Raw genomic sequence first — 18,372 nt, forward strand, 5'->3', positions numbered from 1 at the left:
GATGGATGAACAATTTTTGTTAACATAATACTTGTTTCGGGGGATTATTACCAAGATATTGTTGCCATCTCGGAAATAATCCTTGAAAATTACTTGATGGAATGATGTGAAGGTAAATATAATAAGATAGTTTTGGGTTTATGTCATCTTACTATAAGATCACTTCATTATCCTCCCTTGGAGCTTGACCAGTACTTGATCCATCGTAATTCATATGGGTGCTCAACAAGTCAACATATCTAGGGATCATCTGATTATTCAGGAATCAACAGATAGGTAGCATGTAGCACGTAAAAGGAAAAACGCTACATTTGTTATTGTCGCCATTCATACCCTTTATTTGCTGCGTAGATCTAGGCCAAGACATCCAATCCTGTCTCATTGTTAGACTAACATCAAAATGTGAAACAAGATTTGCTAATGTGGAAATTGAAAAAAAAAATGGTGTCACTTGTTGAATGTGCATAAAACATATGACATACATTTTCTGACAGAGATTGAAGAAAATTGCAAACTTACAATCTCAGTACATATTAGTTCTAGTATTGTTCATCCTTTTGTGCACCGGATTTACAAGTTTTAGGCATTAAAACATACCAAATGTATTATGCAATTATTGTATTGGTGTAGGGCATGATGTCCAAGTGAAGAAACTCTCTAGTCTGTAATGGTTTTTTTTTTTTTTGGACTCAAAGCATACACCTAGAATTTAGAAAAGCTTTCGGTGTTTCCACTCTTCTTTTGTTTTAGCAAGAGAGAAATCCTTGTGTCTACTGTCATGGAACTGGTGGTCAGTGAGCTCTTTGTGGTCCTCACCTGGCATTGTGCCGTATGTGCCAAAATCAACACCATTTCTGCCTAGTCTAAAAGTAAAGCAATGTGAGTGATAGACATATCTACTAAAACAAAAAAACCTAGGAGCTTAATCTCAGAGAAGATAGTTCAAACAACGAGCTCTATTTGTATGACTTGGCCTACTCGTGTGCACGAGAGTTTAGTTTTGAAAAGATAAAAGAATGGACTGGGTACTTCAAAGAAATGGTCTCTTTAGCAAGAGCCAGCACCAGAAAGTAGAAAGCTGCATTTTGAAGACTAATTTCAGGTAGGAAAACTTACATTTTGAAGCGCAAATAGCTGAGTTGCCCCAAGGACGCTACCACATTCTCCTTGAAAGTAAACTAAAATCAGTATCATAACTATAATTCTCCTTTTAGAACCATTTCAAGGTTATTCTCAAGCCTCATTCCACCTTACCAAGGATCAATCAGCAAACATGTTATTATGATATTTCTTATAGATCTAATGGAGGATCAACTGGTGAATCTTGACGGTGCACCTAATTCTTTCCTCTCGCAATCAAAAGGTAATCACATTGAAGTACTTTATTCTTTCACAAACTTGGCAAAATTGCTAATTACTCTTGCCAACAGCTTTGGCAAAAATATCCATCAGATATGCCATGGCAGAGCAAGACTACGGAAGAGAGCAATTATCAATATGACCAATTGAAGTCACATAACAGGAAAAATCTTAGACAAGAGTGGATACAAGAGAACTCGATTCCACATGAGGTCCACAACATAGACTTAAAATTGATAGTGATTGAGTTACTCATCAAAAGAAACAACTAAGACTACTGCTTCGTTTATTCTTTCTGCCTCACACAAACACATTTCTTTTGTAGACATTGTGGTAACAAAGAGATGAAGATCACTTCTCTGTCCTCCCTTGGAGCCTGATTGATACTTGATCCACGGTAATTCCACTTGGGAAGTTCGGATGGGTGCTCAACAGGTCTAGGGATCGCCTATCAAGAATTACTAGATCAGTAGCATGTAGCATGTGAAAAGAAAAACGCTATAAATTTGATTGTCGCCTCATACCCTTGATTTGCTATCTCTGCCAGAACCTCCGATTCTGCGGGTACACATTGAGATAAAAGTTAATTTTTAAGGGAAGCAAACCAGAAGCCATTCTCTAGAGAAACATTTCATCACTTCATCTGTGAGAGTCTTCCAGAATCATCAGACTGTGTAGGCATTTCACTCCTTGTGAAATCAAATAAGCAGATTGCACGCTATATCCACAACATGATTTACAAGCCAGATTTAACGAGCTCGGAGTTGGATGATGAGGAGTATGAATTTTCTTGTTTGAGAATAAAGCGATGTTTCCACATTCTGTACATACCAGCATCCAAGGATATGTCCTAACCTTTCATCGATCTGTCCCTATCCCCCAATCGAATCAAGTATCAAAACACAATTTAAGAATTATTACTCAAGTAAAATCTGGGAAAAAAAGGTCCACATACCTTCAGAAATCAAAGAAGGTCTGGTGAGTTATGAGCGAGATATGAGCAATCTTGTACCAGTCCACGCCTCCATCTTTTTTGCACTTCTCCTCCAATTTTCGGCAACCGTAGATGTTTAGGTGATTAAGAGATGCCATCCTTCGAATTCCATCAGGTAATGACGTCAACGAGGGGCAATCGGTGATTTCAAGCCGTTGAAGTGATTGAAAGGTCTCGATCTGCTCTAGTAGAGCCTTCAAATTGGAGCAATAAGAAATTTTGAGACGCTCGAGATTGGTGAGCTGTAGAAGCCACTGTGGGAGAGATTCTAGTTTGGGAAGGCGAAAAATTTCCATGGAGCGGAGACTCTCAAGTCCTTGGAAATCCAAGATGTTGCCGCTTATGAAATTGGATAAATCGAGGGATGCACATTGCCCAATAGAGAGACGCACGAGGTTGGATAGAGGTCGCGTACCGAGTGAGAGGGAAGTTAACTGATGACATCCAATGATGCGAAGTTTTTCAAGTGAAGTGAGACTTTCCAAAGACAAACATTCTAGAGACAGCATCCGCCTGATATCCAGAGTCTTCAATTTATTAAGGCCGAACGTCTGATTTATCAACGTTGGGTGGGACTCACTCAGAATTAAGTCCTCAAGATGTGGAGTAGGTGGCATGGTTTTCAAGTTCCTGCAGTTTTCGATCATCAACTTCGATAGACAAGGAAATGACCCTGTTAAAGTGCACGAAGGGTTCGACTTGATGTATTCCAATTCAGTCATGTCTCGAATCTCTAAATACTTTAGGCGAGGTAGTTGGCCCAGTGGAGGGAGATGTTTACATCTTTGGCAACGGTAGAAGCGTATCTCAACTAAATTTGGCAAGGAAAGCACAATGTCATCCATCATCCACCTCGGAAAGCTCTCACTATTATATACAGAGATTTCCAACTTTTGCAGATTTGAGTGCGGCCTCAATCCATCTAATAAGGCTTCATCTCTATCCCCAATTACTTCATCATCAGCATGGAGATAGCCCCATCGAAGTTCCAAGGATTCCAAGGAATCCTTCCCTATTAAGTTCGCATCCTTGGATTGTGCTGCCGCATCTGTTATGTATCCCAAATTTTCAATGCTGAGGCTACCCCGGATGTTATTAAGCCCATTTAGCTCCCCAAGTCCACAATAATTCTCAGTAAGAACTTTACGTTTGGGCAAAATAAAGCGCGTTAACCTATGCAAAGAACTCAATTGCCCTAGTCCGTGTGGCATATAACTAAGTTCTTGACAACCGTCTATGTCTAGATTTCGTAGGCTGACTAACTCCCTTATACCCATCGGCAATTCCACAAGGTATGCACATTGGTAGAGATTAAGTGTTTGTAAACTATGCAATCTCGTAATGGAGTCAGGAAGCCTTATGATTCTATGGTTGTGAGAGAGATCGAGATAGGTGAGAAACTTCAACTTACAAATGGACCTTGGCACCTCCACGACACACGAGTCATGCAGATCTAAGATGTTCAACCTTTTGAAACTTTGCATGAGGTGGCATATATCTGCTTCACTTCTTGGCCGTGGCACAGCAGAAAGAAATGTTCTCAAGGGACTTGCTTTCAAGCATGGGATTGGAAAGTCACCCACAGATAAATGACGAGTTCTTTCATGTATGGATTTTTTGTCATCCCATGCCACCCCACACCCGGTCCCAGCAACCAAGCAAGATAGATCATGCATCAAATCATGCATCTGGCAAGTCTCCTCGTCTTTCTTATAATTTTGGAAGAAGTTACTCCGAAGTAGATCTATGAAATATTCATGAGCAACATCTTCTAAATGTTCATTTGATGGCTCGATAAATCCTCCTGCCACCCAAAGATCAACCAAAGTCTGCTTTTTTATCTTGTAATCTTTGGGGAACAATGAACAGAACGCGAAACATTGTTTCAAATGTGAAGGAAGATGATTGTAACTTAGCTCAAGAACTGATCTTATGCTGTCTTCGCTTTGATTCACTTGTGGGAGCTTGTCATCTTTGAAACGTAACCATTCAAGTTTAGTTTCCTTAAAGGACAGTAAATGCCCAACGGTTCGAACAACCAATGGAACCCCAGAGCACTTTCTAGCTATCTCTTTGGCGATAACTAGCATTTCAGGATCTTGTATCTCCTCTTCTTTTCGACAAGCCATTTGCATTAATAAATCGATAGATGCACTTTCAGATAAGTCCCCGAGAAGATGAGGCGAAGCAGTGCCGGTGATCTTCGCAACCGAAGGAAGGCATGTAGTTATAAGGATCTTGCTTCCTCTAGCACATCCCACCAATAATTTTTTCAAGCTCAGCCATTTTTCTGGTTTTTCATTCCACAAGTCATCTAAAACTAAGAGATATCTCTTTTCATCAATTGTTGCCCTTAGTTCACTTTGCAACCGCTCCAACGCACCCTTGGTTGGTTCTTTCTTTGTTGCACAAGCTATGATATTTGTGACTATTTTATTCATGTCAAAGTTATCAGAGACACAAACCCACATTTTTAAGTGAAAGTGTTTACTTACCATCTCATCATTATATACATATTGAGCAAGAGCCGTTTTTCCAAGCCCACCAATACCAACAATTGGAAGGATGGAAACGTTCTCTTTCACATTTGTATCCAATAAAAATTTCAAAACCGTCTTCTTATCATCATCTCTCCCTCTAATATCTCCCTCAAGTGTAAACGAATCCGTCTCTTGTCTCTTCCTCCACTCTCTCTCCACTTGAGGACCCACGGGGCGTTCAACCAAGTGCAATCCCTTATCAGCCTTAATGGCTTCTATTCTCACCCTCACTGCTCTTACTTTGTAAATCATCTTCAGTTTAAAAGCAAGCTGGTTTGAACTTGAGAAAAATGCCCTTACCTCATTGAGCATTTTATTGTGGCCGCTCAATTCTCGTCCACTCAATTCTCGTTGCATAGCTTCTATACTGAATTCTTCAAGCACGTCCTGTGCGTCATAGAAAGCGTCTTTCAATCGCTCAAGCCAAACTTGGATTTGGCGATTATGGTAGTATTGCTCCTCTGCATCATACACTACAGCCTGAAGCGTGGAGACAGTGTCCCCCAGCGCCTTGAGTTCACGATGGACGAACCATAACTGTCCAACCTGTTCTATTGCTTGAGGAACCAGATAATCAACGATCTTTTTGGCAATGCTACCAAGGACAGCTTCTGCCATTTTTGTTCTCTATATCTCTCTTTCTTCGTCTCTCTGTGGATCAAAAGAAATTAGTACAGTCGTTCCAAGACTATAGGCTTCTCGGAATGTGTATAAGAAGTTTATGTTGACGCTCACGTAAGACTGGCAAATCAAAATCCTGACAAATCTAATTTTCAACTTCTTTGACCGACTCAAGTTGTCGAAGATAGGAATTCTCATCATCCAAGCAAGCCTAAATCGGTAATGCATATGGGACCCACCGAGGTCGGGGCTGAGGTCCACGATTGAAGCCTAATTGTACACTGTTATTAAGAATTAAATCTAGGTGTAGTTATTGGTGCATGATTTCCTGATTAAATTTACTTTCCCCATATATGAATCTTTTCAAAAGAAGCTGGCCTTTTTCATTTATATTTTTTATAGGATTATCTCGAAACAGTTTCAAATACCATTTCGCAACTCTAGCTTGATTGGATGGGACTCTCCCAAATTTTCAAGAATTGCATTGATCATGTTAAGAGCGATTCGGAGAGGGTTAAAGAATTTCTAGATTTTGGTTAATTCATGATTTACTGGATTATGTTACGATTATCATTCAATGAAAGGTTTTGCTTAGTCAATATATTTATTTAAAATTACTATTCTTAGTTTAAGGCTTCATTATTTATTTTTCAAAGGATGGCCAGTCATTCTCTCAATTCTTGGGATGGATTTGATGCATGACAAAATTAGTATCAAGAGCTTACGTTATGAACCAAGGGAATATTAGTTAGCTTTAATTGGGACATTGTGAGGTGTGAGCTGTTATTAATTAGTGTATATGTACATACATACGCAATCTACATTAGGATAGAGCTTCTTTCCATGAAAATAGAAAGTTTTGTATGCGTGGGTAACATGATCGATCTGTTAACATTATGATATGAACACTATACCTCTAAGTTCAAAACTCTTCTTCCAATTGCCACATGACATTATTACTATTATTCTACTTAAACATTGCATTTTGATTAGGGAAGTTCCTCTCTTTGCGAATCTCTCAAATTTATTTGCTTCCTATGAATAAATGCTTCTACATTTTTTCATTCTTTCTTTTTTTTTTTCCTATTCTGTAAACAAATTGCTTTAAAGATCTCTTCCCATGCTAGGCAATACCAAAACTTGCACATTCATGCAACGTGAAATCCTATATTTAGGCATTTTATGGATGTCATTCCTTTTTCATGAATTTTAGTAATCCCATCATTTTCTGATGGTGCCCATTTTCGTAGTTGCATCACATGCTTTCCTTAGAAAACCATGCATGTTCACATGCTTTCCTTAGAAATCGATGCACCTTCACATGCATGCCCCAATTTTTTAGTAATAGCATCGAGTATTAAAATCAACTGGATCTGGTTCTTGATAAGATAGAAAAGTATTATAGCTGCCTGGGCAACTTCAGCATCTAACTTCACATGGCAAAAAACTTTATGTTCATGCTTTTTCCCAAATAAAGAAAAAAGAAAAATATTATGAAGTATCATTGTGAAAACAAATAAGCCCAACTTTTTTTTTCTAATGATGCCCATTTTTATGGTTTTGTCATAGGCTTTCCTTTGAAAACGTTGCACGTTTACATGCTTTCCTCGGAAAACCATGCACATTCACATGCATACCCGAATTGTTTAGTAGTAACATCAGAGTATTAAGTTAACAGGATTTGGATATTGAGAAGGTAGAATATTGTTATAGCTGGCTGGGCAACTTCAGTATATAACTTCACATAGTAAAAGAATTTATGTTCATAAATCTCTGCTTTTGCCCGAAAAAAAAAAAGAGAAGAAAAAAGATTATGAAGTTCATGTGAATGAAGTAGTATGAAACATTTTGTTTGCAAAAAAGAAATTATATGTTGGTATTGAATTACCAATGTGCTGTGGGCTCAGAAAAGTAAGCTGTGATGTTTTTTTACTTTTAATTTTAATATGTGCAACGGCAAAACAGCTCTTGAAGTTGGCTAATCTTCTTTATTGAATTCTATTTAGAATTGGAAGTTGGGACATATTATATGTTTTTATATGTCCATTTTGGAGAAGGCTAATAGCCTAAATACGTAAATCTTGAGGGCCATGTTTTCACCATATATGTCATATCTCCAAATCCATATAAAAGACGCTGAAAATTTCCCCAAGCATTCTTTGTTTCGTTCGAAGATGAGCAATCTTGAGTGATGTAAGAGGATTTTTTTCTTAAATTTCAAATGTTACAGTTAATTTGAGCCCTATCATAATAAGTGAAAGATCAATGTGAATCAATTGATATAAAACTAATCACTCAATTAGCAGAAGGGGAAGTACCATCAAGAAGCACAGAGTTCCATTTGGACTAAATAAAGTAGATAGCCCCATTCCAAGCAAAGTTCCAGTAGAGTTTTTTACAAAAAATTAAAAGAGATTTAACATTTAAAAATAAGAAACCTTGTCACGTTTGAAGAAGATCATAAGATCACAAGAAGCCCAAACAAATTAACTTAGATCTGGATAACAAATTAGGTCCAATGGAAAGTCTGGGTCAGACCCGAGATTGTCCATTGATCACCTCTACTCCGTAATTTACCTCATAACCACAAAAACTCTTCTAGACCAACACATGGAGAAAAGATGATATTTAGTTAGGATTGATTCTCTCACAATAAATACCCTATCAATTCACTCATTAAGGGGACCTTTTTTAACTTCTAAACATTTGGACTTATACACTGCGATTGACCTCAACAGCGAACAACCAAGAAAACTCTTCAACAAGTGAATTGACATTCCTCACCTGCTAGTTGGCATCCAAGTCCACTAGAATTCCCGCTCCTCCTCTTACACCCTCTCTATTTCATCCCGCCCACAATATTACTTCTAAGTGACGCTAACGCTTCCACAAAGCTAGGGGATATCAGGAACAAACCTCCTCAACAACACGTATGTATTGGAAATTAAAATAGTAACTTGCTAATTGTATCTCATTAATAGTGTAACATGTTATAGTACCAAACCCTCTTTATGAGTATCTAACCTCAATTATCATATAGAAACCTCTGAATGAGACATATTATCCTTAAAATGTACTTTCATGAAGTGAAAAGCCAATCACTCGGATATGTTTGATCAATTGAAGTCATTTAGTATATCACATCAATTATCAAACCTAATATTATTTATATTAGAGTAGATTAGATTAGAATGGACATTTTCTATACTATATATTAAAAATCATATATAAATTTATTAATTGTCCCTTCATTAATGGCCAATCACCTCATTTATTACGTAAAACTTAATATGGCACCCTACCTCAATTATTGTACAAACACATAATGTAAGTGTATAATGATAATAGATAATAAAGAATATTTAAATGACAACACTAGTTGCAAAACTTTTCATGTCACATATATAAATATATATATTCTGACAAAAAAATCAATGTATATATGTGGGTTTTAAATAAGTTTCACTTTGCATTTGAAATTTGAAAAGAAAAAAAAAAGGAGAGACACTTTCGTACCATTTACATGTTTAACTTATTATTATTAGTTTATGTCACTTTCTTCCCAATTTTTATTTGTGGTCCTATCTCCTAACTCAGCTCTTACAATTTCCCGGAAATGTAAAAGATTGCATCCAATTTAATAAATAAGGCAAGTTGATGTTGATATATTGTCTAGAAAATTTATAGTAGACTATATTAGATTATTAAGTTTTTTCTACATTATTGTAAGGTAAATATGTCTAATTTTTATGTGAAAGGAAGTGGGAGGGAATTGAGTTTTGTGATGATGTGGTGCAACCATTAAGCTCCATTCTACATAACTTTCTTAATATTGATGGATTTATATGTATACATACTTTGTTTTCACAAATGACACATAATAAAATAGAATGAAAGAAGGTAATCTTGACTATCAGAGTTAGCCAACTTCTAAAGACTTGTTTGTTTTGGCCTTTTTAAAATTTAAAATGTTATTCAAATATAAAAAGGTTACGAGAAAATTGCATATAAATTAGTATCAATCGTTGCGTGAAAATTTCATATGTTCTAGGCAAAAAAAAAACGTAAAAATGTGTTCTGGACAAGATTAAATTACTCAAAAGCAAAATGTAAAAATCTATCGGGAGAAGTACTTTTTTGATTGGGAACCGAACTGGTTCCCTAGGAACTAGTCTGGAAAGCTTCCCTTTTTTTTCAATTTTCATTTTCTTTTGGTTTCAATTTTTTGGGTGAATGCCCCACTGGCAGGATGAAACAAAAACTATCTCAGCAGCGAGCGGACAAATTCTTTGGTGGTAGTTGTCATTCTACTATTCGCATTGTTTCAAATTTCCCATCCTCCTTGCTTTCGTGGAATTCCGCAAAAGAAAAAGGGAAAACGCATCGTACAAAGCTCAGGCTATTCATCTTCAGAAAAGTACAGAGCTTCTCTCTAATTAATTGCTATAAGAAAGAACGAACCTGGCTAACAGTGGGGCTGATGGACGGTCGACCAACAAAAGCGAGCCCACAACCCACGAGATGGCGAGAGTAGGAGATGAGACGGCGTTGGCGAGACCGAGACAGAGAAGAGATTGAGGGTGTGTCACTGGAGAAAGTTGAGGGACTAGAGAAGAGAGAGAGAGAGAGAGAGAGAGAGAGAGAGAGAGAGGGGCCAAATCTGAGCGTGAGAACTAGAAAAGAACTAGGGTTTAAATAGAAAAAAAAAATTAGGATTGGGTTTGAACAGGTTCGAAACGAGTTCTACCTAAGAATTAACCTTACAAGGTCGCGGTTTCCCGACAGAACTAACCCATTCAAGATATAAAATCAAACTGACAAAGTAGATCATGTGAACATGTGAACGTGCATTCTTTTTGCTTTGTCGGCGGTAATCAAGCTGACACATTTGCTAATGAAAGAAAACTAGACATATTTTGCATTTTAAGGGGCCTTTAAAAAAAAAAACAATTCAAGCCACCAACCCTGCCGAACCTCGAAAGTCGTGACGTCCCATGAAGGAGTCCTTAGGTCTTGAATCAAAAAGTTCAAATCTCAGTTATTTAGTGAAATTTTTTGGACCGTTGGTACATTATACAATTTATATTGGAAAGAAAATGTTTATCGCATAATGCGTAACATAGTTCTTGACAAGGCTGTATGTCATTTCTCAGTCTACTCAAGTTCAATTCATTTGGACACTTTAGAGGTTCTAATTAGGGAGCATGCTAAATCATTCTCCTTAAACAATGTCACAATCAATGCCCCTATCTGATGCGGATGCCTAACTAATCATTTTAAAGGTGCAAATATATTTTGTATAATGTGGCCGGTGCACTTTGGATTTGAAATTTGGAAGAGAGAGAGAGAGAAAGAGGCACTTTGGGGTTCTTTTGTGAAGATGCAGGCATATCATTTACATGTTTAACTTATTATTATGAGTTTATGTCACTTCTGCCCCAACTTAATTGTGGTCTTAACTCCTAACTTTAGGTCTTACAAAATCCCCGGATATGTAAAAGAGTACATCAAAATTAATAATTAAGGCAAGTTTTTTTTTTATCTAATTAAGGCAAGTTGATGGTGATATATTTTTGTATAAAATTATATCAGATTAAATTAGATGATTAAGTTTTTTTTTTAATTTATTGTAAATTTATATGTCCAATTAATGGTATGGGAAGGGAGAGGGAATTGAGTTTTGCGATGATGTGGCTCAATTATTAAGTTTCATTCTACTTACCTATCATATATATTTATTTGAATTCACAAAAAAGACGTTATTAAATAGAACGAAAGAAGGTAATCATGGTCAGAGTTAGCTAAATTATATATAAATTACATATTAATATTTACGTATTGTGAAAGTTTCACATGTTTCAAGCAAAAAACAAAACGTAAAAATGTGTCCGAGATAATATTAGATTAAACAAAAGCAAAATGTAAAAATCTATAAAAGACATACCCTTAGGTATTTTTTTTTTTTGACATCTGTGAAAGCGTCGAGCCTGAAATCCACTTGAGGTGGTGGACCATCATTGTCCTTCGGATTGAAATGTCTTCTTTTCCCCTTTTCCTTTTTTCCTTATTTTTTCCTTATTTTTTCCTTTCCAAAATGGCGAGAAGAAAACAAACAGGGTGGTGCTAGCATAACAACATCGTTAGATAGAATTTCTAAAGGCGCCGTTTACACCACATATTTCCTTCCAAAACAAGTTTTGTCAATTGAGAGTGAAAACAAGTTTCCTTCCAAACAAGTTTTCTTGAACAAATTTGTGGCAGGGAGTGGACCGTTACTCTCACCGCTAGATATGGACGGTCATTTCAGCATTTCCCAAACAAAAGTTTCTCCACTCGCCGACGTCGCTATGCTATCGCAAAACAAACTTATAGAAGAAAGTTTCTCCTTTAGTCGACAAATGAGAATCAACATTCACTTACAAAGGCTACACTACATCTAGCACAATCAACTCAGCCCAGTAACCTCGTTTAATAATTAAATACTCTAACGCTCCCCTTTACATATAGGTTGGACTTAATCCTAATGTTAAAGCATGCAAATATATCATGGGGTGGCAAATAAGGGGCTAGCAAAATTTGAATTCATGACCTCCTATTATAATACTATGTAAAATTTTGTGTGATGATTGTCAAACTGTTTTAATAGTTTAAATACTCTATCATATGAAATGCCTCAATGGCTGCCCAATGTTCAGTGGACAATATCAGCTTATAGTCGATAAAATTTATAACACCAAATTGGATATTGGTTGTTTGTCCATATGAAGACATGGGTTTGAAATTGGACGTCGACCTTTCCTACCTTTTCTGATTCTAATTTTTGCCTAGTCAAATAGCATATATCTTTGTTTTGAACACTAACCGCATTCAAACAAGGACAACTATATAATTATATATGCGTATATATACTTCCTTTGTAAGACCGTACGTGTCAAAGATTAGAAGACAAATAAAAAAACATATACTTCCTCTGCTTTAAAAAAAAAACTTTCTGATTTCTTATGACGCCCATTTTAATAGTTTCGTCACATGCTTTCCTTTGAGAACAGTGTGCGATCACATGCTTTCCATAGAAAACAATGCACGTTCACATGCCTTCCTTGGAAAAGGATGCGCGTTCACATGCATGCCCCAATTGTTTAGTAGTAAACATCGGAGTATTAAAATTAACAGGACTTAAATCTCGAGAAGAGAGAAATTATTATAGCTGTTTGGGCAAAAAGAAAAAATAAAAACTTTATATCCATGAATCTCTGCTTCTGCCAGAAATTAAAATGAAAAGAAAATGGTTATTAAGTATCATTGTGAAAACGATGATACTTTCCTAGAAAACAATGCTCCTGCATCCCCCAATTGTTTAGTAGTAAACATCGGAGCATTAACATTAACGGGATTTCGATCTTGAGTAGATAGAAAACTATTAAAGCTGTCTGGGCAACTTCAACATCTAACTTCGCATGGTAAAAAAACTTAAGTTCATGAACCTCTGCTTTTGCCCTAACAAAAATATAGAAGAAAAAGATTATGAAGTATCATGAAATCTTTTGTGTGCAAAAAGGAAAAAAAATTACCTTTCGGTACTGCTGTACCAATGTGTGGTGGGCACATAAAAGCAATCTGATGAGGATGGAATGGTAAGACAGCTCTTGAAGTCGGCTAATCATCTCTTGTGAATTCCATTTAGAAATGGAAATTGGGACATGTTATATGTTCTTATATGCCCAATTTGAAGAAGGTTAAATTGCTTTAATATGTAAATCTTTGACGGCATGTTTACACCATATAAGTCATAACTCTAAATCCAAATAAATGGCTTTTATAGTTTCCCTGATCATTCTTTGTCTCGTGCGGAGGTGAGTAATCTTGAGTGATGTAAAATGATTTTTTTTTATATAATTTCGAAGATGCTATGGTTAATTCGAGCCGTATCGTAATAATTATTGATTGTACATTGAAAATTACAATCTAGAAATTAAGGGCGGAGAACTGCACTTGTTTATGGACGCAGTTAACTTCAAAACAGAGACTAGCATCTTCAAGTTTAGGATCCACGAATTAACCTTGATGATTTAATAATGCCACTGACATCTTAAAGTATCTTTATCCAGCATCATGCCCACAAATTTATATATAGCCATTTCAATTAATCAATACATAAAAAAAAAATTCATGAAAAATTTCCAGCACGTGCATTCCAACTAATCTAGCTGGAAACAGACAATGACCGGGTAGTTAACTCTAGCTTTGTTCACATGTATGGTGTCTCAATTTTGTCTCTTAACTCACCTAATCTTTGGCACACGTATCGAGCAATTAATACAAAAAAGTAACAAAGCACTCTGCCAGAGGAATAATTTATTTGTCGAAAAATAATTGGCTAGATTCGATTTGGTGAATTACACAATCACATGGTAAAAGACTGATGAGATTCATGTTAGGTCTCACCCAAAAAAAAATCCTTTGGGATGGTGCAGCGAAAATACAATCCATACTCAAGTATCAAACTACCATCAAACCATGGACATTCCATCTCATTAAGAACAAGTAAATTTTATTTGGTATAGTCTCTTCTGAAGCTTCGTCAGAGACAGTTAATTTACAAAATTAATACTGTATAAGATGTGAACGCTTAATATGTGACATCCCGAATTTCGACCCATAGTTGGGATTTATAAAACGTGTAATTCGTCAGTGTGCTTATAGTAAAAATCTCGCCCGGGAACTAATCACTCCCGGTTATTATTTTAAAATTGAGATTTCGCTAGAATCGCACTCGATCGAATTTGGCCGTTATTTAGAGCCCAAACTTTTGTGTCGAATTTCTTGGAGTTTCGGGACGAATTTAATTGGACGGTATCGATATTATTGTGGCCAGCCTCGATATTGCCCAGAATATGTGAAAAGTAGATTTTTGACCGGGTGCGAATTTGGACTAGTAAACCTCCCTCGTAGTGTGTTTTGGGTTATTTCTTTTGGCCCTTTTTTCTATATTATTAATTAGGATTTTCGTGGGCCGTTGGATCGCGACGATGATGTTTGACTTTCTCTCTCTCTCTCTCCGGTCACCTTTTCCCAATGCGCACGTTTGCCCCTCCCTTGTCAGACCCATCCACTTCTCTCTCTCTTCCTTTTCTTTCTTTCTTTTTCCTTTTTCTTTTCTTTTCTTCCTCTCTTCTTCCTTTCCTTCGCTGGTCTTCTCTTCCGCCGAGACAGTTCTGGCCTCCTACTTGCTGCTCACCGGGACCAGCCCAGCCCACTGCTCCCACCGTTCGTCGTTCGCCTTGCAGCTTTGTCGCTACGCGACCGAGCCGTGCCGTCGCTCATCGCCCGCGACCGCCGCTCACCGGCCCTGTCTGCACTGTCGCCGGCCCTGTCATGCCTGCCACGAGAGCAACAGCCACATTGCGTCCGCCGCGGCCGTGCGTTGCCTGTCCGTCCGTGCGGCTTTGTCTCCCGTCGCCCGGCCACCCGAGACGCCGCCAGTGCCGCCTCGGCCGCCGCCCGACCTCCCCTTTCCCCCGTTTTCTTTCCAGGCACCTTCCCTCGTTTCGAGCTCCCGGCTTCGCGCCGCCGCTCCGCCTCGCCACCCGGCCTCTCCCCTCAACCACCTTCGCCGCCCTGTGCCCCCTTGGTCGCGACCACCGCCCTTCCCCGATTTTTGTCTTCCTCCCGACGCCTCCCCTGTTTTTCTCTTCCTCGGCGCCGCCTCATCCGATCGCCGCGCACCGCTCTTTCCGGCCTCACGCCGCCTGCTCCGTCCGCCACCACCCGGCCCGGCGACCTTGCTCGGCCACTTGCATCCGCCGTGCTTGCCGGAACGGACTCAACCGCCGCCGTATCGTCGCCGTTGGCCGGTTGTGGCCGAGCAGCCCAAGCCGTGGCCGAGCCTCGCCCGAGCCACCGCCCGGCACCTCGCCCGTTCGGCCGGCGCCTTGCCCGTCCGGCTCGGCCGTGCGCCCGGGCACGCCGTTCGGCCACCGCGCCCGCACGCCAGGCACGCCGATCGGCCACCGTGCCCGTGTTGGTCGGTCAGCGCGCCCGTTGGCCCGCGCCTAGTCCGGTACTGTTCACCCGGGCCATTTTAGGCCCGAGCCGATTTTCTCCGAGCCAAAACCAAGTAAGTGACTTTCTAAACCCTATTTAGTACTTTGGGTATTTTATGACTTGTCTCGGGTTTAGAACGGTTATAGCGTGATTTAATTTAATTATATTATGATATAATTGTGCTAATTGGATTGGATAAAATAATGTACATGATTTGGGTGATCGTACGTGGCCGACTTGAACGTCGGGTTTGTGGATTGACGTGGCGAATTGTGAATTGGATTGAGATGTGAATATGGATGGTTTAATGCAAATGGCGTGAAATTGATTGAATTGAATGGCGTGTGCATGCCTATCGATTATAAGCCCGGATTGATCGGAGGGCTACGGACTTGGGACGTGTTGACGGCGGTCCGTGTGAAGGCATAAATGGCCGGTGTGCCAAATGGATGCGGGCTTGAGACGTGTTGACGGTGGCCCGTTAGAGGTGTGTTGGACCGGGACGTATTTACGTCGGTCATTGGAAATTGAGCCCGGATTGATCGGAGGGCTACGAACTTGGGACGTGTTGACGGCGGTCCGTGTGAAAGCATGAATGGCCGGTGTGCCAAGTGGGCCTGAGGCGCAGTGGCGCGGGCAGTGAGAATGGACCTGAGGCGCAGTGGCGCGGGTCGTGAGAAAGATGTTCGGCCACGCATGCGATTTGAGTGTGATTGAAATGTCTGGTTGAGTGTGACTGAATTGGCTGGTCGAGTGTGATTGAATTGGCTGGTTGAGCGTGTGATTGAATTGGCTGGTTGAATGTGTGGTCGAATTAGTAAGATTAATTGCGTGCAAGTGTGGTTGGCGTTTGAGCAATTGCGATGTGCTATTTAGTTACTATTACTGCATTACCATGTTATGACTAACGTGCAGTGTTAGCATGGGTTCGATGGTGAGGTAAGTATAAGGATGCGATTTTATTTTATATGTTATGGGGTAGATTGCATGTACGACTTGTCTGGGTACGCATTGGCCTATGTGGGGTATAGGGGGTTGCTTATTGAGACTCGTTCTCACGGTTATTATATAACTATTTTCATATCTGTGACAGTGATTAATTGGAGACGCCACCAGGGTATCTCGGGAGTGGAGGACGGGTCAAGTTGCCCCATATTTTTGTGTGCCCCTCTTTTGTATAGTGAAGTAGGATATCCAAATCACTACTCCGTTTTGATGTTGTGTATTTGGAATTATTGTTTTGTGCTATCCCTTCGTCATATTTTATTGTCCGGGTTGTTTTATTTCGCTTCCGCTTGCGTAGTTTGTTTGGGTCGGCGACGCGTCCTGGGACGTCGCGTTCAATGATCGACCATCGAGGGGTGATCGCGCGCTCGTAGGGTGCGGGGCGTGACATCCCGGTTGATTTGGTATCAGAGCAAGGTCAGCTCGATCCAAGTTAGTCGAAACCTGGAGTGATAAGGAGCGATGACTTTGGGGTAGCCAGTTAGGGAGACTTGTGTGACATGCGTACCCCAGACTGTGTGATTGTGATTGATGAGTGGTATTATGTGATAATCCGTGAAATGCAGGTACGTTAGGACTTGAGGTAAGTGCGCGAAACCTGTTGGTTGTGATTGGTTGTCGGTTGTGATTGGCTGCCTGCTTAGTGAATTGTGTTGTGATTCACTACCTAGGGCTTTAGACTGGTATAGTTGGCCTAGGTCTTTAATTCTCGAGGGGAATTATAGCAGGTAAGTGGGTGGTGTGAATCCTATGAGTAAGAGTAGCCGAGGAAGAGGTCAAGGTTGAGGTTGTGTAGGTCCGCAAGTTGGAGTTGTGGGGGATCCCAGATGGGATGAGATTTTGAGGGCACTCGAGGAAGTTGGAATTTTAATGGGAAGACAGACTGAGGAGCGAAATGCTACTGTTGCTATTGATGCTGAGGCCACTGTTGCTGCCGCCAATGGAAATAACGAGAATCGTGGGCATAATGGGAATTATGGGAATCAAGGTCAAGGGCAAGTTAATGCAATCAGATAGATGCGTCAGCTGGTTGGAAAATATTTGAAATTGAAATCTCTAAAGTTCGATGGTAAATGTGACCCTGAGGCTACATTACTTTGGATAGAGGACTTGAAAAGGGGGCTTTTGAGGTAATTGGGTGTACTGATGAGGAGAAAGTGACATTAAATTGATACTAAAATCAATGTGCGCGCCAGATGCACTTTGTGCATGTCATGTATGATTAACCTTAGTAGACAAATGTATCTTTGAGTAGGAATACCACATACATTTGTCCACGTTGCAAGTGTACGTGAAAAGTGTTTGTGTTTTGTGTTAGGTATATTAGGACTGATCGACTAAATTATATGTAAAAAGTATTTGTGTTCGGTATATTACGACTGATCTACTAGGTATTGTTTTCAGCTGTAAATAGCCTTCTAAATAAATGGGTCGTACACTAGATTTATTACGAGCTCTCACATCACTTAATATATACATTAATGTAGTGAACTTGTCTCGGTATAATTAACATTGTTGTAAGTATTAACACAGTATATTGTCACTGCAAGAAGCGTTTCGCGATTGTGATTTTGTGCCCAGCAAATAATAGCCCAATTGTCTATTGACAGAGTAGGCAAAAGATGACAAGCGCACTAAGCTTTTTTTCCCAATAAAGATCACAATCATATATGTTGTGGTAAAATCAAGAAATACCATTTTCTATGTTAACTGTGAAAAATCTGTTAGTTGCGAATTACTTCGCACATTTTTTGCATATTTTCCACCATGAAACCAGGAAATAAAAGAAAAAACATGAGAAGAGGAAGG

General features: G+C 39.3%; 1 protein-coding gene and 1 pseudogene across 1 annotated transcript in view; one reads left to right on the forward strand and one right to left on the reverse strand.

Moving 5' to 3' along the window:
- Positions 1-18,372, forward strand: part of LOC130135839 (protein FAR1-RELATED SEQUENCE 7-like) — a 113,286-nt pseudogene that overhangs the window by 84,280 nt on the left and 10,634 nt on the right.
- Positions 2,317-18,372, reverse strand: part of LOC115693022 (putative disease resistance protein RGA4) — a 39,950-nt gene continuing 23,894 nt past the window's right edge. The window contains exon 2 of the mRNA XM_056305641.1: positions 2,317-5,544. Coding sequence (XP_056161616.1) covers positions 2,317-5,511 — 3,195 coding nt within the window. The 5' untranslated portion in view covers positions 5,512-5,544. The remainder of the gene's footprint in view (positions 5,545-18,372) is intronic.

The sequence above is a fragment of the Syzygium oleosum genome, unplaced genomic scaffold, assembly GCF_021117445.2.
Source record: "Syzygium oleosum isolate NSW1041296 unplaced genomic scaffold, Sole_v2.1 Sole_v2.38, whole genome shotgun sequence".
NCBI classification, from domain to species: Eukaryota; Viridiplantae; Streptophyta; class Magnoliopsida; order Myrtales; family Myrtaceae; genus Syzygium; species Syzygium oleosum.